The 27,068-nt window shown below is 39.7% G+C and overlaps 1 protein-coding gene across 2 annotated transcripts in view; it reads right to left on the bottom strand.

Annotated features, from left to right (window-relative positions):
* Positions 1-27,068, bottom strand: part of UNC5B (unc-5 netrin receptor B) — a 147,552-nt gene that overhangs the window by 24,931 nt on the left and 95,553 nt on the right. For both annotated transcript variants that reach the window (XM_075841687.1, XM_075841686.1), the window contains exons 2-4: positions 4,318-4,539; positions 2,144-2,287; positions 1,699-1,802 (exon numbers count right to left, since the gene is read on the bottom strand). In XM_075841687.1, coding sequence (XP_075697802.1) covers positions 1,699-1,802; positions 2,144-2,287; positions 4,318-4,539 — 470 coding nt within the window. The remainder of the gene's footprint in view (positions 1-1,698; positions 1,803-2,143; positions 2,288-4,317; positions 4,540-27,068) is intronic.

Genomic DNA, 27,068 nt, shown 5'->3' on the forward strand with positions numbered 1-27,068 from the left:
CCTGCCTCCATAGAGATTAATAAACTCATTCAAATAGACATATTAGTGGGGAGGGGGGGATTGGAAATTAAATGCATGTCAAAAGAGAAGTAATCCAGCAGTTATCTAATGTATATGGGGAGTTTACTGCAAGGATTGGTTAATCAACCTTTGTCTCAAAATAAATTAAAAATTGCATAAGGTTTTTTTTTATATCATATTACACATTCATATAAATACAGTATATGAGACAACAGGAGATTGAAATATGCTCATAGATATATTGTACCTCAAGAGCCCTAACTTTAAAGGGGTTGTTTCATGAGCAAAGCCGGCTTTGCTAAGCCCCCGCGACCAGCTTATATGGTCGGGGGAAGCCTTACTGGTTAGATATTTTGGCCGCTGCATTACATGAACGGCGGTCCATATAATGCTCTGGCGGACCTTGCCCATCCATTCGAGCGACACTCTTTAATAGCAGGTTTTCTTTCTGGCTTAGAGGGGGATCCAGTGATGTCCATATTCCCTAATGGGGCATATGAACAGGGGTTGTCATGAAGAATACATGGGAAGAAGACATGCCGACATCAAACAACCAGCTTGACTTCATCTCATCTTCACACCACTATGGGCCTCAGGGGTGTAATCTTTTCAATATGTCAGGTAATTAGTACATTGCATTGGGCCAAAGACAGGAAAATGTATGACCTGTAAGACAGTGCAGCCGGTTACAATACAAGGTGCACTAAAAAAACGTGTACTAGTTATTCAGTAAATGTCCAAGTCTTTCATGACAACACACTTTAGACATTTCGTTAAATTCTAGGATTTGAAGGGACATCCATTACTATCTTCTCTACTAAACTAATAAGATCCGGTGTCACAGCCAACGGTTGTCAAATATTGAGAATTGAACAGGTGTGGAGATTAAGTGTGTTGTTAGTTGTCACATTAACAAATCCGGGAGTCCATATAAACAAATCTGCTAAAAAATAAAACCTGGCTCCCTTAACGTGGCTGTATCCATCACACCACTAATGTATCCGCGAGGACGGGGCTAATTTATCTCCCTCCTCCTCTTCACTGAAATATACCTGCCAAAGCTTTGTAGGAGATAGCCCCTGCTGGATACTAAAGCTGTCGCAACTGTATCTGGGACGGCTGCTTTCGGTTCGACAGCTGAACATATTTTTCCTTTAGGAGATCATCAATGATCATCAATTTTAACTGTAGGCAATTTATCTGCCATTAGATTTAGAAATAATAGCAGCCTTAGATTTTCAGCAGATTTATTCTGCAGTCAGGTCTGTCCTACTGTTTATTCCTAGGCCAGAAATTATTTGATCTGGTGTTTGTCTGTGTCATGATGTACCTATGACACAAGAGGATGATTTTCCGGGCAATCCAATACAAATATAATGGTCTCCTACAGCAGAGCAGCTCCAGGTCAACAGCATTGACAAGGTCTAGAAAGGAGCTAGAAGAGTTGACATGGGATTACATTGTGATGATAATTCTAGATATGGGAGACAATATCTATACACTTTGCGGCCCCCACAACAGAGTCTGTTTGATGACACAAAATTTCAGCATGTCAGAATAATTTCCAGCATTAGGACATTGTTTATAGTCAACAGACACTACAGGTCATTTACATGCAGACAAAACTGCAGCACGTACTGCAAACCTAGATCTACTAATGTGTGCTACATGACTTGCCTCAGAAGGCGGAATACCCTCTGGTGGCCGGCACTGAAGTAACACCTCTTGTTCCAAAGGTACTTCTTTACCTAGCGGTTCTTGGTCGAAATTTTTCCTCAAATCTGCAAACACGAAAATAAAAATAAAAATGTAATTTCATGCTCATAACAAAAAAATATATATATTCTAATTTTAATAATGATAAAAGTAATAAAAACATGATGTGTAGAAGAATATTAATTCTCCTTTGAGAGGGCATGGTTTCTATTTTTTATCAGTAGCATTTACAAGTCACAGGCTCGGTACCAATCTGTAATCAACTGTAAAAATGCAATTTTTACAGAGTACCACAAGATGGTGATGTTGTCAGTATAGATGAAAACCATCTGCATTATAACAGTATAAATGATCGACAAATAATAATCATTATCATCATCATCATCAATATATGGATGAAACTTACAAGCTATTCTAACGTAGGCTCTACGGCTTTTGGTGGTGCCGGCTGAACTCCATGCAACACACTGGCACCAGTAATCCTCCAAACCAAACAGTTCTTCAACCTGCTGCCTGGAAACCTCGATCTGGACCTCCCGTACCACAAGTCCTAGTAATTAGAAAAATTGACGTTTTATATAACTGGTCAGCCATAACATTAAAACCACCTGCCTAATATTGTTTCGATCCCTCTCGTGCTACTAAACAGCTCTGGCCCGTCAAGTCATAGACTCCACAAGACTTGTGAAGGTTCCTGTGGTATCTGGCACAAGGCGCAACAGCAGATCCTTTAAGCCCTGTACGTTGTGAGGTGGGGAGACTCCATAGATTGGACTTGTTTTTCCAGAATATTCCATATAAATGGTCAATTGGATTGAGATTTGGGGAATTTGGAGGCAGTCAACACCTGGAACTCTTTGTTACGTTCCTCAAATCATTCCTGAACAATTTTCACAGTGTGGAGGGCGCAATATCTTGCGGAGAGAGGCCACTGCCATTAGAGAACACGGTTGCGATAAAAGGATATACTTCGTCTGCAACAATGTTGATATAGGTGGTACATGTCAAAGTAACATCCACATGAATTCCAGGACTTAAGGTTTCCCAGCAGAACATTGCCCAGGGCATCACACTGCCTCCGCCGACTTACCTTCTTCCTAATTGGCACCAAGGTGCATTCTCTTCCCCAGGTAAGTGACGCACATGCACTAAGTTATTCACATACAGTAAAAGAAAACGTGATTGTTCAGACCTGTGAACCTTATTCCATGGTCCATTTCTGATGTTCACTTGCCCATTGTAGACGCTGTTGGTGTTGAACAGGGGTCAACATGACCACTCTGACATGTCTGCAGCTACACAGCCCCAAAAACAGTAAACTGAGATGCATGGTGTATTCTTACACCTTTCTATCATATCCAGCAGTAACTTTTTTCAGCAACTTATGCTACAATAGTTTTCCTGCGGGATAGGACCAGACGGGCTAGCCTTCAATGCCACGTACATCAATAAGCCTTGGGTGCCCATGACCCTGTCACCGGTTGTCCTTCCTTATACCACTTTCAGTAGGTACTAACCACTGCATACCACAAACACCCCACAAGACCTGACGTTTAGAAGTTGTTCTCACACAGTCATTTAGCCTTCACAATTTGACCCTTGTCAAAGTCGTTCAGATCCTTACACTTGCCCATTTTTCCTGCTTCCAAAACATCAACTTCAAGAACGGACTGTTCACTTGCTGCCAAATATATCCCACCCCTTGACATGTGCCATTGTAACCATATAAATCAATGTTATTCAATTATTTTGGAGCTGCTTGGCCGCAGACCAGTCAGTGTGCCCATGCTAACCCCTGTCCACTGCCGAAAGCTCCTACAATGGGAATGTGAGGATCAGAACTGGACAATGTAGCAATGGAAGAAGGTGGCCTTTTCTGATAAATCATATTTTCTTTTACATCATGTAGACAGCCGGGTTTCTGTGCGCCACTTACCTGCGGAAGAGATGGCACCAGGATGCACTATGAAAAGAAGGCAAGCCGGCGGAAGCAGTGGTGGTCTGGGCATTGTCCTGCTGGTCAATTTTGGGCCCTGGCATTCATGTTGATGTTAGATTGACACATACCACCTACCTAAACATTGTCGCTGACAAGTACACTCAGTCATGTCAATGGCATTCCCTAATGGCAAACACAGCTTTCAGCAGGATAACCTGAAATACCACACTGCAAAAATTGTTCATGAATTGTTTAAGAACAAGACAAAGATTTCAAGGTGTTGACTTGGCCTCCAAATTCTCCAGATCTCAATACAGCTGAGCATCTGTAAGATGTGCTGGAAAAACACCCTAAATATGACATAAAAGAAGAAAATATACCATAGTGTCCAATATTTCACAGACGCCAAGTAAGGATTATGCCACACTGCTTACAGCCATGGGAACCAGTGTGACTTCTGCCAGAAAAATGGTGGCTAGCAGCTGTTTTTAATAAACCGGTAAAAGTTCACCATGACAGGGTTTAGTAAAAGGGCAGGGGTAATATTTTCTTATTCTTTATCTTGCGTTGCTTCAGTTTTACATTAAACTTAGTTTACATATCACAATTGCATTTTAAAATATACAGTAGTTTAATAGTACCTGTTAACTCATCGACCCTTTCTTTAGTTATATGGTCATTCTGGTTGACCCACTCTCCATTGCACTTGAAGTAGATCTGTATGGCTGGGTTAGCTTTGCAGACAAGCTCAACTGGCTTGTTCTTTACAATGTAGGCATCTTCTGGTTCCAAGAGAAAATGTGGCAAAGACTCTGCAGGTGCTGATGGGAAAGAGTCCGGGAGTACATCACTATACTCTATCCCTGAAAATATATTAAAAATAATAGGATTTTTATTTTAACTTATTCAAAGGAGAGATGATTTTTTCCACAGCAGTCTCCAAAATGGAGTGAAAAACTCAAACCTATACTTCAAAAATTTCATGTGTAAAGCGTGCTCATTCAGACAAAAAATAAGCCATCCCCATTGCTCTATCCAATACATCACTTTTGTCTGCAGGCACTAAGATGCTATAAGTGACTGGATCAAGTATCTTATGTCTGGTTTAGTATTAGTTGACAGTCCACTCACTCCTAGCAAACTAAAAGTGGTTGTATTAGGATAGGGAAAAAAGCTAGCTTTTTTTCAGAAACCGCCCCGCTCATGTCCATGGGCAGTGTCTGGCATCGCGGTTAAGCCCCATTCACTTGAATTCATCTGGACTGCAATATCAGATATAGCTCACGAAAAAAAAGTGGCACGGTTTCTGACACAAAAAAGCAGATTAATAACATACAACCTCTTTAAATACTGTTTTAAAGACACAACAGTTAGTGTTCCTTTTATTTTCAAAAGTTAAACTAAAAGAAACACAAAATAATTATTTTAACTGGGTAAAGAGTAAAATAGTCCACACTAGTTTTGTAAATGTCATAGGGTTAACTAACATAATTCGAAAACCAAATGCCATGAGAAAAGATTTTTTTTGCCCACAGCCACCTCTAGGGGGAGGCGTAGGAGTTTTCTGCATACTGTTTTATTATTGAATTCAATGTATAAACTGTATGCAGTGGTGGAATTGTATTATTTCACTGTCTATCCAGGTAATTTGCAGCTCTGAATTAAAAAACAAAAACATAAAACAGAGCTTTGACCACTATAAAAATATATTAAGAAATAAATCAGCAAAGAATATTTAACCTATTTAGAGAAATAGCTTTTAGCTATTTCAAACCCAAGCCCTGTGACCAAATCTCTTTATATGTCTGACAGGCTCAGTTCTCCTGTGGAATAAGAAAAGTTGGGAATATTTTTAGTGCTCTTGTTATCGAGTCCCACACTCAGGAGTCACACGAACTGCTCTGGCTATGACATCTCAGAAATATAAAGTATTTTAATGTTTGCATAAATAACTTTGTTTTACATTATTATTATTATTATTATTATTATTATTATTATTATTATTATAAGAAAGGTGCTCATAAATAAAGTAGATTTTGGTAATTTTTTTAAAGAACAAAAATTGAGGCAACAACAAAACAGACAATAACTGAATAAAAGTAAGCCAAATAACATAAAATGGAAAATAACAGTAGTACTTGTGTACAATGTTCTGCTGAAAAAAATAACATGATAATAAACAGCAAAATAGCAAAAGGATGAGTGCAGGGAGGCTTGCTGCCTCGTTTAAAATCCATTTAAGGAAAATTGACTTTTCATTTCCAGTTTTAACACGGCACTAAGAGAAAGCGGCAGGACATTTGTCATAATCCATTAACTGCTCTTTTGGAAACAATGAATTAAACTCCAGGCTAATTTCTTCATCTATCTGTGTCTTCCCTTCACTTGATGTCACCATATCTCCTACCATTGACTGGCAGATAATTTTATCCTGACTTCATTACAAGGTCTATCATTTTCTCAGCAACCTCTCAATTGTATCGGGTCCCAAGGTAATTACAACACAAAACACTATCCCACTGTCCTGGCTTGAGGGCAGTTATTTAAGAGTTGAAAATGGAAGAGATCCTGTGGTGGAGCATTTTAGGCAAGGTGGGTTTACAACTGGGGAAAACTGAATATTAGTGGAAAATCAGCTGACAAATGTGCCAAGTAGCTCTTGGAAGCTGGCAAGGAATTGCAGCAAATTAATTACCATATCTCGGTAAATGTATGTGGAAAACGAAGCTTACATCGTTTTTTTCCCCAACTTACATATTTGTTGACAGATAATAAATCAGTGGCCATTATACATAACATAAAAGTCACATTATTTATGAAGTATATATCTAATGTACTGAGACATAGGTTAAACGCTAAAATCATTTGTATTGTGGAACCACTAGATGCATCATCACATAAAAAGTCCAGACACTGGGACTGCATTTGCAAAGTCTACGTCTGGTTGTATAAGTCCTATACAGCGAAATCAGCTATTTTATACAAATTGACACTACAATATGCCATTCCACATTATAGTTCGGTGAGATGATCATGTTGGCGTGAAGTGGCCAGAGACGAGCATCAATTAAAATAAGAATTGCTGGTTTAAATTGACCATTATAAGTATCAGGCATTTAGTAAATATATACATTAGTAGTATCTGGAATTCAGTAAATATATCTACATTATAGGTATCCGGCATTTAGTAAATATATACATTAGTAGCATCAGGCATTTAGTAAATATATACATTATAGGTATCAGGCAATTAGTAAATATATACATTAGTAGTATCAGGCATTTAGTAAATATATACATTATAGGTATCAGGCAATTAGTAAATATATATAAATTAGTAGTATCAGGCATTTAGTAAATATATACATTATAGGTATCAGGTATTTAATAAATATATACGGATTATCACATAGCAGAATTGGACCGACCACTTGTTCTTTGCTGCTGCTTCCTGCACTACTTGTGTTTCGCCTGGGGGACGCAGTGAATAAGCGGTTGTTATCCAATGGACATTTAAGTACATTTTCCTCTCATACAGAGATAATTTGTTTCCCTGATTTGAACACACAGGGACGGCTAAACAGATGGCAGCAATGCATTTGAAAATCTATTTAAGGCCCTAAGTAGGGGCAGCATGCCTTTGAGACACGGTTGGGTTTATTTAAACATTGGTTTTCTAGCCACAGCGCTAAACACATACAATCAAAATTATATTGTCATTTTTAACGCCTGTTACTATTAATGAAATTGACTTATACGTCAGTGACTGGACTTTTTTTTTTTTTACTCAGTTTGACTATTACGCACAATGACTCGGTGGTTAGAACTGTTGCGTTGCAGCACTGGTTTCTCGGGTTCTTCTACAACCAAGTGCAATATCCATATAGAGTTTGTATATGTTCTTCGGTTTCCTCACTCACTTCGAAAACCTACTGAATGGTTAAATGGCTTCCTATAAAATGGATCCTAGTGTGCGTATGAGATATGGAAATTAGTGAGAGTGTGAGTGGTGACAAACTCTGTCCAGCACTGTGGAATATACAGTATAAGCAACTTGAAGTAAAATTATTAAAAATGTTTCCATAAAATTATATAGATGCCCTCCAATTAAACCTAGATTTACAAAAACTCTAGTTGTACATGTTCACACGCGGCAGATTTGTTGCAGTTATTTTGTTTTTAATTATTATTCACATAATTGGGACAGTCACAGAATTTTCTGCAACAATGCTGCAAAATTGACTAGAATAATGTGATTGGGAACATTGCCTGACTCCCCGATTTAAATAACTTTAGCTGCTAGGCAGATTTTTTTTTAGAAGATATATTTATAGTGCTGGGAAAAAAGTATTTGCCCAATTTCTTCTATTTTTTGCATATTTGTCACACTTGCTTCACATGTTTCAGATCAGTAAACTACTGTAATTATTAGACAAAGATAAGTCAACACAAAATGATGTTTTTAAATGAGAATTTCATGTATTGAAGGAAAAAAAACATGTCAGCCCTACCTGGCCCTGTGTGGAAAAGTAATTACCCCCTTCGCTACTAAAGCAACCAGTTAAGGCCCCATTCACATCGCGTTTGTGCTATCCGCCGAGAATATACGTTTTTCAACACTAAAAAAATTATTGAAACGTATAGCTCGGCGTATACATAGACTATCATGGGTCAAACATAGACCAAACTAGCATCCATTTGGTCCATGTTTGTCATGGTTTACATTGGGATACTGTTTTTTGAAAGTACTGAAAAGCGAAGTCTGCTACAATATTCTGTACTTCAAAAAATGGTATACGCGACGTAACATTTTTTTTAGCATTGATCTCAATGGCCGACGTATGCAAACGTAATGCTATAAGTTTTTATCGGTTTACATACAGTAAATCTGTTTGTTTCTTTTTTTTTCATCAGCCACACCCAGGAATAATTACTGCCAGACCTATTGAATCTCAACATCACTTAAAAAGAACCCGTCTGGCGGAACCTGAAGCAGGCTAGAAGGTCTCAAAAAGAAGCACGTCACATCCTAAAGAGATTCAAATATAGATGCCAAACAAAGTCACTGAAATCTACCAGTCTGAGAAGGGTTCCAAGGCCACTGCTAAGGCTCCGGGACTCCAGCGAACCGCAGTGAGAACAATCATCCACAAATGGAGAAAAGTTAAAAACAGTGGTGAGACTGGAGTGTCCAGCATGCCAAAATTTCACCAAGATCGGAGACTCATTCAGGAGGCCACAAAAGAACCCAGAAAACATTTCTACAAAACTGAAGGCCTATTCCACAATAAGACACTGGGCAAAATGGCATCCATGGTAGAGTTGCAAGGCGCAGAACACTGCTGACCAAAAAAAAAACCCTAAAGGCTCGTCTCGAATTTACCAAAAAGCTTCTGGATGGCCCCCAAGACTTTTGGTATAATATTCTGAGAACTGATAAGTCAAAAGTAGAACTTTTTAGTAGGCAAACACACATCTCTTCTCAAAACCAATATGTGGTGACAACTTTATCACTACTTTATCATTATAGTAAGGCAGTATTCTGAGGGACTTCTCCACAAGTTGAAAATCCACTGGGCTGATCTCCAATAACAATCATTCACATCTGTAGATATTCATGCACATACACACATATATATATATATATATATATATATATATATATATACACACACATACATACAACATGGAATCAAACCGGCCTGTTAACAAATAAGCCTACATTTCTATAGTAAAACTCTTGTGGGGTCATTAAGTTCTTTGTACTTGTGTTTTCTCCATAATTCCTTTCTATTTTTCTTTAATTAATTCCATCTGTTAACAGAAGGAGGGAGAAGACGGCAAATTTATGAAATCATCTCTATAATAAAACACAAAAAATCTGCTTATCTGCACTTAAAAAGATCTCAAGCTATAAATCTGCTTACAGGCCATACAAAATACAAAACAGTGGCTTATCTAGACTCTGAATTTAGTCCAATCTGGCAATATTTGTGTCCTTCACCACTCCGCTATAGACATTTTTGTTTTCCTGAGCATATCATGATATGCCGGCTATGCACAGCCAGATTTTGTGGCTGGATCCCATAAAGTTTAAGAAAAGTAAAATACTAAAAACGTAATTCTTAATTTAATTAAATACCAAATTTAATTAGTTAAATTCACTAAATACTAAAATTAAATATGGCCATTGTTACTTTTGCACATCTAAAAGTGGCCTTTCAACACCTTGTGCAACATTTCAAAAGACAGACACATAAAAATAGCATTATGGGGCTGGCTAAAATAAGACAAAAAGGTCTGTTTAAATATAAATATATTAGGGATGGGCAATTAATCGGAAAATAAGTCACTATATATCGCCGGACGTGAGGCAGTGACATCATCGCGCCTGTCTGCGCCGTGCTGCACAGACAGGAGGAGCAGAGGGATCTCCTCCACTAGTCATTGGAACGGGGTTAGGTGATTATGTATATTATTATTTTTATCAGGCACTAATGGGGGCAGCTGTGGGGGCATTATACTGCGTGGAAGGAAGTTATGGGGGCATTGTACTATGTAGAGGAAGTTATGGGGGAATTATACTGTGTGGAGGGCAGTTATGGGGGGTATTATACTGTCCGGAAGTCAGATATGGGGGGGGCATTATACTGTGTGGAGGGTAACTATAGGGTCATTATACTGTGTGGAGGGAAACTATAGGGGCATTATACTATGTGGGGAGCAGTATGGGGCAATATACTGTGTGGGGCAGTGTCAGAGGGTATATTATATACAGTAGTATACAGCAGGCTCAGGGAATAAATATAAATTTAATGGCGTAGTATGCAAATAGGGTGTGTGGCATGCAAAAAGGGGTGTGGTCTAACTAATCGTTCATTAATCGACATGTTAAACTAATCATGAATAAAGTCATAATTGCCCAGCCCTTTATATATATTTATAGACAAAAAAGTAGCAGGAAAAATATATATCTGAGTACCCAGCAAGTAGTCCCGATCCCTTGGACTAAATACAATTTTCAAAAAGGGATCTTGCAGCACTCCGATAGGCAATAAAAAAAAGTGTAATTTATTCAGTCAACATCAAGAAAAATGCAACGTTTCAGTCCTGCAATAGGACCTTTCTCAAGCATGATTCACAAAGGTCCTATTGCAGGACTGAAACTGTGCATTTTTCTTAATGTTGACTGAATAAATTACACTTTACTATTGCCTACCGAAGTGCTGAAAGAGGTGTGTGTAGGCCAGGCAATTAATCGAAAAAAAACCACTAAATTCAGCGCAATTAACAGTCATCTTACGCAGATCGGGGTCTTCGATTATTTTTACCCGGTTTCAATTGTATCTGTCCTCTGTCTGTAAGGTCCCTGCTCTACCATTTACTAAATATTAACTCAATGGTGTAGCATGCAAATAGGGGGTGTGACATGCAAAAGGGGTGTGGCCTGAATAATCATTCATTAATCGTTTAAAATCTTTCTTCATATAAAGATATTCTGCTATGTTCCAGAATCATAGAATATTACAATTGCAGTGCCATACAAGTGAAATCAAGTAGAAACATTCCCAGATGAAACCGACTAACATAGTTGGGAAATGAATGCAGTCCCCACAGATGCATCAAATATTGGCAGAATTATCATTGCATCTACTGTCATTTATAAAGCATCTATCAGTGCTCCAGCTATATCTTGGAGGTTTTTTTTTCTTGGATATGGAGTGATTCCATGCACAAATACGTTGCACTGATTTTCTGATATTGGATACAGGGGTGCATATTAGTTTCTATTTTGGCTCCTGCCTAAACCACATAAAGCCACATTTACAATGCAGATCTGTTCCACCGTATAGATTTTTTTGTCATCATATAAAAGCACACAGGAGGAGGGAAAATTTCCTATGTGGTATGGTCCTATAAATGTTGGTTGTCGGCCAATGATGGAGGTCACAATGGCCAATGAAGGAGGTCACAATGGCCAATGGAGGTCACATTTACGAAATCTCTTATTTAGCTGGAAACTTCATTTGATTTGATGTTTGTTTAGGAGCTTTGGAACGTTTGAGCCGTTTCCGTCACACTTTCTTCACTATATTGTTTTGTTGTAATCTTGTCGGTAAGTTGCTGATCCTTCTAATACACTTCAATGCAGTATTTCAGGAGTTTATCGTTTTATCCACCCATTCATTTAGCCTAACAGGATTTCAATACCTCGTAATGTTATGACTACTGGAGGTACTGAGCAGCTGTAAGAACAGTTTAGGTGTCTTCTATATAACTAAAGGCTTAAAAAATATAGCAGTTTGTTCCCTTGCCATCAAAATGTATTTATCAGCATTCAACACTCCTTAGCTTCACAAGGATATATGGGCGTTAAGCCCCATCGAGTTGAAAGCAATCCAGCCGGGCACGCACCTGCTGAGCCCACAAGAGCTGATCTAATGACAGATGCTTATGTGAATCCTATGTACAGCCATTCGCTCTTCTGATAGCAGGGAAATGCTTACATTAGACTTCTTTATACCACAAAAGAGTACGTCCTACAGCCTGAACTGATCGAACACTTACAAGTTACCTGATGCAACTTATCACAATTTATCTCAATGTTTGGTTCTCTTATTAAAGGGAATCGGTCAACAGTTTTGAGGCCACAAAACTGCTGACAAAGCGATATAGGGGATGCGGAGGACATTGTGAATATACCTTTGAAAACTGCATTACCGAGAAAACAATGATTAATTCACCCGACACCGTGATTGCAAGTGCCACTAAAGGGCCTTTTATACTGGCCGACAGTAGGCCGATGCAGCGAGCGCCGATCAACGAGACATCGTTGTCTGCATGATAATCGCCCAGTGTAAAAGGGCCTTTAGGAGGGCATTTGATGTGCAAGTGCTCCTTAACTGACCACTGCCAGCCCAGTCTCTCTGCTCTGAGTTATGTCTCTATCAGTCTCCTGTTTGGCCACTAGAGCCATCATTCAGAGCAGAGATTGGCACTTGTGACTGCCGCGCCTGGGGAATCAAACGTCAGTTGCATGACGGAGACAAAAGGCATGTTTACCATTCCCTCACCCTCCCCTAGATTGGCCTCAAAACTGCTGACAGATAATTTTTATATCAAACCCTTTCCATGTGCACTATTAGGCCATATGAACTTCATAGAGGGCGTCTTATACTCAGGACCACCTCTATCAGCCGGAGGGCAAAATGACTAACTCTAAGTGGTTCAGTTTTTGTTAAACAACCCTTTTAGGAATAATGAACAGACAAGACCAATCCTGCAAGACCAACAAGGCCAACAAGACTAACCTTAGTCGGTTTTATGCAAAATAATGTGAAAACTCTTACGGCAACCATTCATTAGACAAACCCATCAATACCAGCCCCTGTGCTGAGAAAGTGATTTCATGTTTTCCTTTTGCTGTTTTTAGGTACACTACGGTAGTTCAACTCACAAAAAAGAGCACCTGGCTCAATGGCGGTGTGCAAGGTCCCATTGAAATTAATTATATTTTGGATCCATGTGATACAGATCCAAAATTTGTGCGTGTCATAAGGCCTTACTCTAGTCGATAACTTCAGCTTTGCTCTAACCGCAGCAGTGGGGACAAGGTATTCTAATATTCTGATATATTACGGTCATTAGTTGTGAGTGTAATAGAGAGCCCAGTGCTTGATAAACCATTATGATGGAGAAAACTATTTCAACAACACAATTGATAAAGAAGACTGCGTCCTCATGAACGAGACATTTTTCATCTTCTTTCTTTCCATAAATAAAAACAAGGAAAAAAAAATAAAAATCGACCTCCTTGAATTACACATAACTTTGCTTGACAAGATAGAACGGTTTAGATAAAATGGTGTGAGCTTTACTATTTTTTCCCACTATGGATTTTTATTCTTCTTCTACACAAAGTGACAGAATAGCCTAGTTAGAAAAAGGACCATAATGATTTTCCCCTGGCACTGGGCCGAGGACGAACGTTCCACCAAATTAGTGTCAAGGTGAAGTAGCTGCAGCAGCTACTCTGAGCCGAAGACAACAGGACTCCATCTCAAGGCAAGAACGTCATAGGGATATCGGGGCTGGACCACATTACACAGTAACAAGACACATCACACACACTTCAATATTTTCCCAAAAATGAGACTGGTCAACGATATACGATCACATGACTGCATGGAATGGACTTCACAAGGACGACTCAGAACAGCCTCTTTAGAAGCAAAGAATTCCCCGAAAAATAAATCTCACTGATCGTATAGATCATTTAAATATATTACAGATGGACATAGCATTTCATTCTCTGATTTTGTAAGGATCTTGAACACAATAAATAAGATACCGAAACGGAAAGGGGGGGGGGGGTCAGAGTCCTGGTGAGGGAAAAGTCCTAGCAATCTTCGGAGGTGGACAAGTGAGGCGAGTGCTGTGTGGGATTAACACTATTAACACTAGAGTTACTTTCACACATACGGTGATCATGCCGATCTGAAGTTTATGTTATGTGCTGTTCAAATGGCATTAGGGCCAATATGTATTTCATATACAGTGTGATTATTTAAAACAAAAAAAGTATAGAAATATTTAATGCAACACTATAGAGTTCCCTTACGTTTGTACAGGGCAAACGTATGGCAGAGTGTCTTTTTGGCACACATTTGACAGGCTTACGTCTAAATACCACTTTTGTACGACATCATTTCACTTTCTCTTTGAAACGAAAAGAGATCCATTAAACTATTGAAAATGAAACAAGTATAATGGAGCGACTACTTTTCTTTTGGGACCAAAACTTTACTGTGTGAACAACCCATAATAAGTATGGACAGATTGTATTTGATCGGTGTTCATTTCAGTTTCCTAAACTGAGTAGTTGATCTTTGTAACAGCCCCTAATTTAATTTGTTGCTACGCATTGATGGATGGATGTATGGATATTGCCGAAAAATGGTTAAATTCAGATATAGCAGGCAGCAGCTTACAGGAGTTCAGGTAAGGAGGTATAAGGTTTAATTTATAAGCTGAACGTACAGATATTCCCGAGATCCTTTGTGCTACACTGTCCCATTAATGAGATTTCAGGCCCTCTGACACGAGACAGTCCGGTGAGAGTGATGGTGTTCATTGTTCAGTCACACCTGGCTCTCTATCTCGCGCTCTGTGCCGCTTTTTCCAGACTAGGTGCTGTTTAGACTAGAGCGGACAGGAATCTCAACCCATTACAGCCGCTTATATAGATAAACACAGATATATTGCTTTGTTGCAGCTTGTTGTGACATCTGCCCCCGGGTAAATTATTAAACTTCTCTTTCCAGCGCAATCATATTTTTAACAATAATTATTTTTGTAATCTCCTTTCACCCGGAGGGCACTGCAATTTGTTGCCAGGCAGTGTACTCATGAACTTTCACGCAAAGTTACTCATGTTCCTCATCGACAACAAATTACTCATTGTAGATCCTTGAAACTTTCTTCTTCTGCAAAACCAGCACATGTATCAGAACCAGTGTGTGTAAAACCTGCACTGGGAGATCATCATCTAAAGACAATATATTCTGCAGTCATATTTTGGGGCAATGGGAGCGGCTTTATTATTTGTCTATAACACCAGGGGAGTATAATTCACCCAAACCAAACAAACCAATAAAGCCAAGTCGTGGCCCAGAGCCAAAATGGCTTAGACTGATATGGGTGCTGTTTTGGTCTCCTGGGCTCCTCCTTCTGCCGGTACTGTGTTGCGGCGGCACTGCTTGCCACGCGATACTGCACTTGATAGATTATGGACCCACTTAAAAGAGGTCGCCGTAAAGTGGCAGTTTGATCAAAATGATTACTAAGAAACCTCATGTTCGTACATTTTTTTTTAAATTTTGCTGAGCGCAATAGATGAGGTATAGCAAAGTGGATGTGCGGTCCCGTTTTTTTTCTCTCCTTTGCGGATAAAGTTAAGTCAGTTCATTAATACTTAAACAAGTTGTCCCTTCAGGACAACCCAAGTCTATATGTGCTATTAAGTCATATGGATGTCATAGAGGGACCGACTCTATGAGCCTGAGCGGAGAGCCACTGACAAGCCATGAGATCAATCCATCTATCCATGACATATGGATACATTAACAGAGAATAAGCCTTAATGCACAAGACCGTGCATGCGTGTGCCGCCCGAGTCCTATCTGTAATCAGCGTAAGGATAGAACATGTTCTATCTTTCACTTAAGTGAATGTGTCCATGAAAACTATCGGGTGCCACTTGGATGCCATGGAAAACGCCCCAAGTGGCACTCGGTCATGTGCAACATATGTATATACCCAAGGTCATATATACTACAAAACATTAAAGAAAAGCAATATTAGCATATAGTTAACACTGAACATTATGCTTTGTGTATAGGCTTTATGTTTAAGGAATATTCAGACAATATTTAGGTTATATTGCCAGGCTATGCCATACCTTTCTGATAGGTGGGGGTTTCACTGCTGGAACCAACTCCTATTATGCTTGTCTAACATTGTGGTTTAAAGAGCAGCAGAGGGAGAAGAGAGGGGATATGCTATAAATATCTATTGTCGGAATACCCCTTTAAGCACATAGTAAGTGTCACTTTTTGAACATCCGACCATGTTAGGTCAAGAACAGGGTCAGAATAAGCTGTATCAAGTTTTACAGTTCTATTTTTTTGTATCTACTGGATACAGTTGAGCAGTGTATCTGTTGAGCATCATTCCCATACCAAGAAAACAAGAATGCCTTTATTATTTCTCATTTATGTTTAAAAAAGAGGGGCAGAAGATATAAGAAATAACTGCTAGCAATCTTTGTTAGTGTCACCGACAGCCAGCTCAGGAGCTTTGTATGTCCCTCTGGCTGGTGAAGGAATAAATGAGTGCCATTAACCTATGCTCTCCGACTTTCACTGTCGTAAATCTAATCAGCCTCTATCCTGGCCCATGGCAGACACAAGGCCTCTCCATCCCTTATGTCTCATTATAGTATAAATAAATGACATACCTCTAAGACAAGAGAAGGCAGATTACTTTGTTAGTTTAGGTTTCTGATTACTAACGCTATAGTAACACAAAAATATTAACCATGACGGGAAGAGTGACATAAACTGCCATGTGTGCATGACACCAACGAAACAATATAAACTGTTAAAGTTGACACAAATGTAGCAGCATGACATGGATATGACGAAGACATCTGATGAGAACCTGATCAACATCAATTACATCATTAATACAGGTGTTCTCACTGCCGTGGTAGGACTAAAATACTGCATGCCAGCCAAAATGGGCACGTTAACCCGCTGGCCATCTCTCTGTCCACCCTGATTAGGATGGAAGTATGGCCAGGTTTAGGCTGTTCTTCTCCAAAGAGAAAATTTGTCACCAGGACACCAAAATATGCCTAAATGATAACCGACTCACAAAGTATTAATTAAGGCTTGTAAAATAACAAGTGCTCGGTAAGGACAAACAACAGCCCTGAAGCTGAAACAACAGCCATGAAGGCTGACGTCTTCTAGATCCTGATAGACAGGTGGTACAATTCTGCCCGCTAGTTTAGTTTTTATAGTATTTTGTAAAGATTTCCTAATCTAAAAGGAAGTCTGTTCTGGTTTACAGGTTCCCTTTAAGGGTATGTTCACACTGAGTTTTTTGCAGGCAGAAAATTCTGCCTGTAAATATCAGCTCCGTTTTTTTTGGAAGGGGTTTTGCACCACAGGCGTTTTGTGACACTTTTTTTTTACCTCTTTCTTCAATAGGCAAAGGAGAATAGAGGAGGATTCAACGGCCACGGGAAAAAGACACAGCGAAAAACGTGGAAAAAAAACATTAACACAACGCAAGTTCAAAATCTGCCTGCAAAAAAACTTAGTGTGAACTAAGCCGAAAGAGGTTCTACAGGAGTGCATAAATAAAGGTGAAATACCTGAGCTCGGGACTATGGCTGAGCGGAAAGTCTATTTACTTATATCTCCTCTATACATATGAGATGTAAATTTAGGTATATACTGCTTGCAACAGACATTAACTATTTCTTGCCTGGTCCCAGCTGGATTTTATATTTGTAACCATATGACAACTGGAGAGAAGGATGCAGTGAATACAAATACCATCTGAAGTAAACAATCGCAGTCTCGGTTTGCTGCAATGAAGTCTGCACATTAAGTGATATGGAGTAACTAGGACATTTCGGAAGGTAAAACCTTAAAAAACATAGTGAATTGAAGGAGGCTCTGCTACTACATGTTTTCTAGATGGAGACTGAGGCTGAATGAGGAGGGATAGTGGGGCGAACAAATAAAACACAAATACAAACAACTAAAGAGAATAAAAGATTCCCGCAGCTTTTTTTCCCTACTATTCCACGTTACGGTTACAATGTATGTTGTGCCAAGGGATAAAAAGCAGAGGCTGCTGGGTAAGTCGAGGCAATGGCTCACAAATAGCAGGGGAAGACAACCACGCTGGGCACATTTATCATAAGCAATCAAAACATCCTTTCATACCGGTCCCAACACTTTCCAAATCCATGCCAGACAGGCCCACCCACTGCATGGGAACGAACTGTATTGTCTCCGCTCAGCTGATCATCTCAGTGGGGAGAAAGGAAAAAATCCATTTATAGGAAGACCTCTTATCTTTTGTGCAGAAATTTATGGTGGACAGCAGGATGGATAATGCCAGGTTAGAGGATTCAACGAAGAAATTAGAAGTTACACAGGCTGCATAGTGGCATGATTTCTGAAGCATCAAGACATGAAACTGGAACGCAACATGGATGTAACTTTCTCTTGTATGGTTATAATATAGTAGATTGTAAGGACGAACATACCTCTTCACTGTTTAATATGCAATGTCACCATGTTAGAATACACGCACACGTTGCGTAATGTTATGCGGAAAATCCCCATCAAAGCCGAGGATAAACACAGGTAATTCCGCATGTAAAATCCGCACTTGATATTGCTTTTAATGTTTTTAGGTGCGTTTTTTATATTTTAATGGGGAAACGTGTGGATTGTATGTTCCGTATTTTAGTGCGTATTTCAGGACGCAGATATAGTTGAATCCAATGTTAGGGCAGTGGGCCTTAAGGTCTCTGATCTACCATTCACTACGTAGCCCCAGACGGTCACAACTCTGTGAGGCAGTGACTTCATCGCGCCTGTCTGCGCCGAGCCACACAAGATCGGAGGAGCATAAGGATTTCCACCACTCATCGTTTGAACGGGGTTAGGCGAGTATATATTTTATTAGGCACTGTTGGGACTCTGTGGGGCAGCTATGGGGGCATTATACTGCATGGGGCAGCTGTGGGGCATTACAAAGCATGTGGGTAGCTGTGGGGGACTTTGTAACTCGTGGAGGGCAGCTATGGGGGCACTCTACTGTGTGGGGGCAGCTATGAGGGCACTATACTGTGTGGGGGCAGCTATGGAGGGGCTTTATACTGTGTGGAAGTCAGTTATAGGGGCATTATACTGTGTGGGGGCACATTAATTCATTCATTTCTAATCGAGGTTAAACGTTCAATTAATCGTGATTTTGATTTAGGACATAATTGCCCAGCCCTACTCACATGTACAGAATATATAAGAAAATATGATATTCAAATTATGCATTTAACATCTATCATTGTTGTCATTTAAACCCTATCTAAAATCAACTTAAAGAGAACCAGTCATGTTTTTAAAAAAAACAAACAAACAAACAAACAAACAAACACAAAGCTCCCCTTATTCCTGGCATCCTCTCGATTCCAGCGGTGTAATCGTTGTATTTTTGGCCCCCCTGTTGGCCTGCTATGGCACCTGCTCCACTTGGCGCCTAATATGCTAATTTTGAGTACAAGTACAGAGAGGACACATCTCTCTTCAGTAGGCGTGGTCTCCTGCTTGCTGTGACGCTGTCCAATCAGAGCGAACAACTTCATACCGCCTATTGAGGAGAGATGAGGTGTCCTACTCTCTGTACCTTTACTCTAAATTAGAATATTAAGCGCCAAGCGGAACAAGGGCTGTAGCGGGACTACGGGACGGCCCAAAAAAAATGACAGCGCTGGAATAGAGAGGATGCCAGGAATAAGGAGAAGTATGTGGTTAAAAAACAAACAAAAAAAAAAACAACATGGCAGGTAACCTTTAAGCTTTGTTCAGACTCATTTGTTAGAAGGAAATCCATGACGCTCTGCCAGATCATTCGTACAATAGATCTAAGCGGCACCCAACGGATCCCATTGACTTTAAATGGGTCCTGTTGTGATTTCTATAGTTTTGACGTTAAGAATAGTGCAGCTTGTGATCAAAGCCCCAACGGAGTGCCCTAGCACAGATGTTAACAGACTATGTATGCACATTGTAACAAATATTAAGTTAGCTGCACAGTCCATTATTGGACAGATCAGAAATGAAGGAGGCTCTGCTACTAATTGTTTCACACAAACCATCAACGATAAAACGCTCCTTTAGGCTGAGCTCACAAGGGGCAGATACGTTTCGTAAAAGCACGCAGCGTATGCGCCCTCTGCGCCACAGGGAATTCCAGGCGAAAAAACGCAGTGATGCAGTTTTTCGCCTGGAATGTCCGCTGCGGAAAACAGGAGCAGGTCGGCCTCCTGCATTGGGCCTGTTATTGGCTACAGCAGCGGTCACATGGGATGAAGAATCTTTCCAGGAGGCCGGCCCTCTGACGTCATCCAGGACAGCCTCCTGGGAAGAGGTTTCCGCCCATGTGACCACCACTACAGCTTGAAACGTCGTCCCAGGAGGCCACGCTGGAGGGAGGAACACAAACTTCTGGGTAAGTATGAGATTTGTTTTTTTTCTGAGTAGCGTTTTTTGCGGCGGGATCGCTGCAAATCTGCCAGAATTTTTATTTGTAACAACTGCTATTTGTTCTTGGATTGAGGTCAATGGGGAAAACCCGTAACAAATAATCAGCGTTTACGCAAATACAATTGAGATGCTGCGGAGAAAAACTCTGAACGGCAGGTCAATTTCTGAGTGTTTTTTCCGCTCAGTATTTATGCAGCGTGTGGATGAGAATTGTTTTATCTCATCCACTTTTGCTGCTACTGTATTTGCTGCGGATTTTCTGCAAAACAAATTCCGTTGCGAAAAACCGCAGTATTTACGCAACGTGTGAACAGACCCTTAAAATGTAAAAATGGCATCATAATTGTATTCAGGGAAATGTGCAGCAAACACCATTTCTCAAAACACTGATCATTTATTGTTGGTTTAAAAAAATTGCAATGTATCATCGGGCCTTTAGCTGTGCCGAGACCTCATGTTCTATTAGTGTTGTATCTTCTTTCCCGCATTAGCCGGTTATGTACCAGAGTTCCTCCTCTTCGTCTATATGGGTTCAGTTAATGGCTCTCTTGCAACAGCTGTTTTTAGAGATTTTGGAGCTATTATAAGTCACTCAGGCTCCATAGAAATGCACAGTTCCTGCTCTTCAACTACCTCATATTTTTGTTTACGCAAAATTCAATGAGGATCGCTGATCTCTTGCAGTCTGGGAGTGCCCAAAAAAAAATTTGGGATAGGATATTAGCATTGAAGGGAGTGATAAATCTCTTCTCTGATATACGCACACGTTAAAACCCCCGATAAGGTCCTTCTACTTGCCAGGGAATATATCATTAAAGAAAATAATGCACTATAGTCCCTGATACTCCCCAATGGAAATGGGGTTTTGATGTTCAAGAGTAAAGTCTGTAACCTGGTCAGAAAAAAACACGTCGTAGCAACTCTGGTATGATCCAGCCAAGAAACTCCATTTTGGACACTACTGTGTGCAGAAGATGCACAATGCCAAATCCACCAATTTATGTATCTCACTGGGAGACAATGAAAAAGTGGTGCATTTCTTTAAAATCTTACATCTCCCTAGGCTTCCTGGCTTGGAAACCAGGTTAAAAGTCTGTTCAATAATAAGACCATTACTTATATTACCAAACCCATACTTCTAACTGAGCAGTTCATTATTATGCCTGTTTTCTATAAAGCAGCAACTTGTATTCCCTGCACAGCATATACTTAAATGAGAACATTAATATGAAAACAATCCTCTCTGAGTTGCAGTTTCTTATTGCAGATTTAAACATAATCCATCATTATAAAGGAACAATCCCATTAAACGCAGCTTTCGGTGTGTATGTGTTTTATAACAAATCAGATTAGTGCCGTTGGGAAATAAGGTAGTAGAAAGGTAAAGATAGGGCAGGTCCTGATCATTAACTGTGAAAGTTATGCAGAAGCTAAACTAGGAGGAACTCCTTTAAAACCATTTTTGCTGTAGGGGCTACAAAACAATTCTTCTGTCTGAGATCAGACAATGGAGTTGAAGTGAACCCTTCAAACAAATTGGAGCTCCGGATGCCGTGTGACTTGGGGCTCTGCAAAACCCATCCACATTTACAGATTTAATTTCACTGATAGTAAAAATGCAGTGCTCAAGTACTTCTGGAGGGTTTTTTTGTCATAAATTTTTCTAAAGTTTTATATTTATACTTGGCGCTGACCTGCGGCCATTATAAAGACTAGTCAGGATGGAGAGTCATGAAGAGTGTAGATCATATAAAACAGTATATGCAGTATCTGCTGAGAGGATACAGAAAACACTCATAATTACTAATTACTTTATAATGGGAGCAAAGCCCGAAAATGCGGGTGACATTCCGCGGCCGGCCGTGCCTGTAATCACGGTCATGTACAGGGTTGCCTTAGATGAGCTGATAACCCAGAGATTTTTCACACACAGCAAAGAACATGTTGCATCCGTTACTGCAGAGCTGTGTCCTGCTTCTTCATACACTGGAAGCTGGGTGCCTCCAGGCTGTAAGGCGCAGCACAACATTACAGCACATTTTCTAGGACAAAAAGTGCATCTTATAGTCCGAAAAATACGGTATATTGCAGTATACACTTTTTGTTTTGTTTTTTGTTTTTGCAGCAGCATACGGCTTTAATGAAAATAGTAGTCATCTATGCTTAATACGTTTTAAAATAAAAAAAGAATAAAGACTTAACGTATGCAAAAATTTTATATGCTTGGCCAACAGACCTCTATGGACAAGATAATCTTGGAGCTGGTGCACAAGCCCAAATGTGATGTGAACACACTCTTACTTTGATTTCTGTTGATTTATTCACACTATATACATATGTAAAATCCTAGAAATCTACTTTTGGCGCCTGTATTATGTCACAGGAGAAAGCAATTAGCCAACCAGACAGCCTTATGCATTCTCCAATGACAACATCACAGGAACTTTGAGATCTCCATGATTTTTGCAATACCTTTTACAGAAGCCATAAAGGAAATGATGAGGGTAGTAGCAGTATGTTAGTTAACTACCAATAATGGCATCTCTAGTATGATCCAAGCCTGTATTGTGTCCATATAGCTGGTCTAAACATACACAAGTAGCTTTTTAACCATAATTCTATACGTCACTCCATAATGCATTAGGGTCTCAAGAAGTATTAATCTGCGTTGATGTCAAAAAGGTGGCCGTAGTAATACTTGGGCTGTCGCTGGAAATGTAAAAACCGTGGCAGCGTATAAAAATTGCACATTTTAATCTGCTCTGTCTGATTCCCGGATTAGGGGAAACATCTGCTCTCCAGTGGCCTCTCTGCAGATGTTTACTGCCAGAAAAACACATCAAGGTAGACAACCTCAGAATAATGACTGCTTAATGATTTTTTCAGTCATAATTACGTGTGTAAAGTGGTTGAAAGTGATGTAGAAAAATAGCCCATGAGCAAGATCCCCTTTCAGCATTAACTGTATGTCAGAAACGGCTAAAGATGTTGCTTAACCCCTTCCCGCTCTTTGACATACTATTAGGTCATGGTAAGTTTATAGTTCGCGCTCTATGACCTAATAGTACGTCACGGGAAGATCGGCCATTTCGGCCATCCTCCCGGCGGCACATACAGGAGCTGTGACAACTGCTGTCTCTTGCCGCTCCTTCAGCGGGGACCGATCGCGGTGTCCCCCGCTGATTAACCCCTTAGGAGCTGTGTGCTATAGCGATTGTGGCTTCTTAGGGGTTAAACCACCATCGACGTCCCGCTACATGATAGCGGGCAGCAATGGTTGCTATAGCAACCGGAGGCCTAACAATGACCTCCGGCTATGCCACCTACAGAAGCCTAGCCTCCGGCTATGCCACCTACAGAAGCCTAGCCTCCGGCTATGCCACCTACAGAAGCCTAGCCTCCGGCTATGCCACCTACAGAAGCCTAGCCTCCGGCTATGCCACCTACAGAAGCCTAGCCTCCGGCTATGCCACCTACAGAAGCCTAGCCTCCGGCTATGCCACCTACAGAAGCCTAGCCTCCGGCTATGCCACCTACAGAAGCCTAGAGGGTCCTGACAAAGTCAGGACCCACTACGCTTTTGGTCAGCGAGTAGTTGACAGTTCTAATACACTGCATGTAGTGCAGTGTATTAGAATTGTGATCAGGGCCTCCTGCCTTCAAGTCCCCTAGTGGGACAAAATAAAAGTTAAAAAAAAGTTGTTTAAAAATGGAAAAAAAATCAAAGTTTTACAGTAATAAAAGTAAAAATCCCCCTTTTTCCCTTAACAGTTCTTTATTATTAAAGAAATAAATATATTAACTATACATAATTGGTATCACCGCCTCCGTAGTGGCCTGAACTACAAAAGTAATTCATTATTTATCCCGCGCGGTGAACGCCATAAAAGAAAATAATAATAAACCATACCAGAATCAAAATTTTTTGGCCACTTCACCTTGCAAAAAATGGACTAAAAAGTGATCAAAAAGTTGCATGTCCTCTAAAACTGGTACTGATCGAAACTACAGTTCGTTACGCAAAAAAAAGCCCTCACACAGCTTTCTTGATGCAAAAATAAAAAAGTTAAGGCTCTTAGAATATGCAACACAAAAAGTAAATGATTTTTTATAAAAAGTATTTTATTGTGAAAACGCCATAAGACATAAAAAAAAAAATCTATAAAACATATGGTATCGCCGTAATCGAATCGACCCGCAGAATAAAGTGAATATGTCATTTATAGCGCACGGTGAACACTGTAAAAAAATAAAATGATAAAAAACAATAGTAGAATTGCTGTTTTTTAGTCACCACGCCTTGTAAAAAATAGAATGAAAGCTGATCAAAAAGTCGCATGCACCCCATGACAACTACAATGATTTCAATGATTTCCTCAAGGGGTCTAGTTTCCAAAATGGGGTCACTTTTAAGGGGTTTCCCCTGTTCTAGTACCTTAGAAGCTCTGCAAATGCGACATGGCGCCGAGAAACCAATCCAGCAAAATCTACATGCCAAACAGCGCTCCTGCCTTTCTGAGCCCTGCCGTTTGTCCAACCAGCAGTTTATTACCACATATGGGGTATAGCCGTAATCGGGAGAAATAGCTTTACAAATGTTGGGGTGCTTTTTCTCCTTTATTTATTTATTTTTTTAAAATATCGGTAAAATGAGATTTGCCATTGCACAGCTTAATTCCACAAAATGCAGCAATAAACCTGTGGGCTTTAAATGCTCACTATACCCCTCAATAAGTTCCTTGAGGGGTGTAGTTTGCCAAATAGTGTCCCTTTTGGGGGGGGGGGGGGTTCCACTGTTTTGGCACCACAAGACCTCTTCAAACTGGACACGGTGCCTATTAAAAAGGAGGCCTCAAAATCCTCTAGGTGCTCCTTTGCTCCGGAGGCCGGTGTTTCCGTCCATTACCGCACTAGGGCCACATGTGGGATATTTCTAAAAATTTAAGAATCTGGGCAATAAGTATTAAGTTGCGTTTCTCAGGTAAAACCTTCTGTGTTACAGAAAAAAATTGAATAAAAATTTTCTGACAAAAAAAACTATTGTATTTGTATTAGATTTGTAAATTTCACCTCTACTTTGCTTTACATTCCTGTGAAACGCCTAATGGATTAAGAAACTTTCTAAATGCTGTTTTGAATACTTTGATGGGTCTACTTTTTAAAATTGGGTGTTTTATGGGAGTTTCTAAAATAGAAGGCCCTCAAAGCCACTTCAGAACTGAACTGGTACCTTAAAAAAAAAAAAAAAAAAAAAAAAGAGGCTTTTGACATTTTCTTCAAAATATAAGAAATTGCTGCTTATGTTGTAAGCTTTGTAACATCCTAGAAAAAGAAAAGAATGTTCAAAAAATGATGCCAACATAAAGTAGACATATGGGAAATGTAAAATAGTAACTATTTTGTGTGGTATAACCATCTGTCTTACAAGCAAATACATTTAAATTCAGAATTTTATTTTTTTTCAAAATTTTCTCGAAATTTTGCTATTTTTCACAAATAAACACTGAATATATCGACCAAATTTTACCACTAACATAAAGCCCAATGTGTCACGATAAAACAATCTCAGAATCACTTGGATAGGTATAAGTATTCCAGAGTTATTACCACATAAATTGAGACATGTCAGATTTGAAAAATGGGCTATGAGCCTTAAAGGGGTTTTCTGTGATAAAATGACTGTGTTAAGGTTTGTAATTTATTAACATAAATACATTTGTAATATACTTACATTTTCCAAATTGGCCCTGTTTCCAGATGCTGCCGTGGGGTACTTAACGGGTGACGTCCCTCTCTGGCCATTGTGTTGATCTTTAATTCTCTTCCGGGTAACTTGTGACGTGCCCCGTATGGGCTGTTCTGTTGTACCGCCCGTAAAGCGCATGTGCGGTCCCTGTTGTTATCATAAGTGGCACGTCACAAGTGAAGTGTCATGTACCCCGAAAAAAATTGAAGAAGATCAACACAGCGGCCAGAGTGTGACGTCACCCGTCAAGTACCCCACGGCAGCATCTGGAAACGGGGCCAATTCGTAAAATGTAAGTATATTACAAATGTATTTACATTAATAAATTACAAGCATTAACTGTCATTTTATCTTGGAAAACCCCCTTAAGGCCAAAACTAGGATGCGTCCTTAAGGGGTTAAAGTAAAACCATTTGACTAAATGAAATTATAAAAAGGTGCTATGAACTTTTAGTAACAAAAATAATACAATACAAAACAGTCCTCCCTGTGGATACATATATAAGAGGAGATCTCTTAGACAAATAAACCAGATTTACAGATAATCGCACAATTTTCTGTGAGCTGTGCCTCTCTACCATGACAGGCCACCAGATACATGGGAGCTTAGCGCTGGTTTATGTAGCCTTATTTCCTTTCCATGGACAGTAATAATCCATGTTGGACAAGGACTTTTATAGTGTAAACAAGGCTAAAATTTGCTTAAAAGCACAGATATACAGAAAATACATTTCACTTATCTGGGTTACACAAGGTCTTCAATGCTCACTGGGTCTTAGCAAATTCCAGAGAATGC

Source organism: Rhinoderma darwinii, chromosome 11 (assembly GCF_050947455.1).
Source record: "Rhinoderma darwinii isolate aRhiDar2 chromosome 11, aRhiDar2.hap1, whole genome shotgun sequence".
Taxonomy (NCBI): Eukaryota; Metazoa; Chordata; class Amphibia; order Anura; family Rhinodermatidae; genus Rhinoderma; species Rhinoderma darwinii.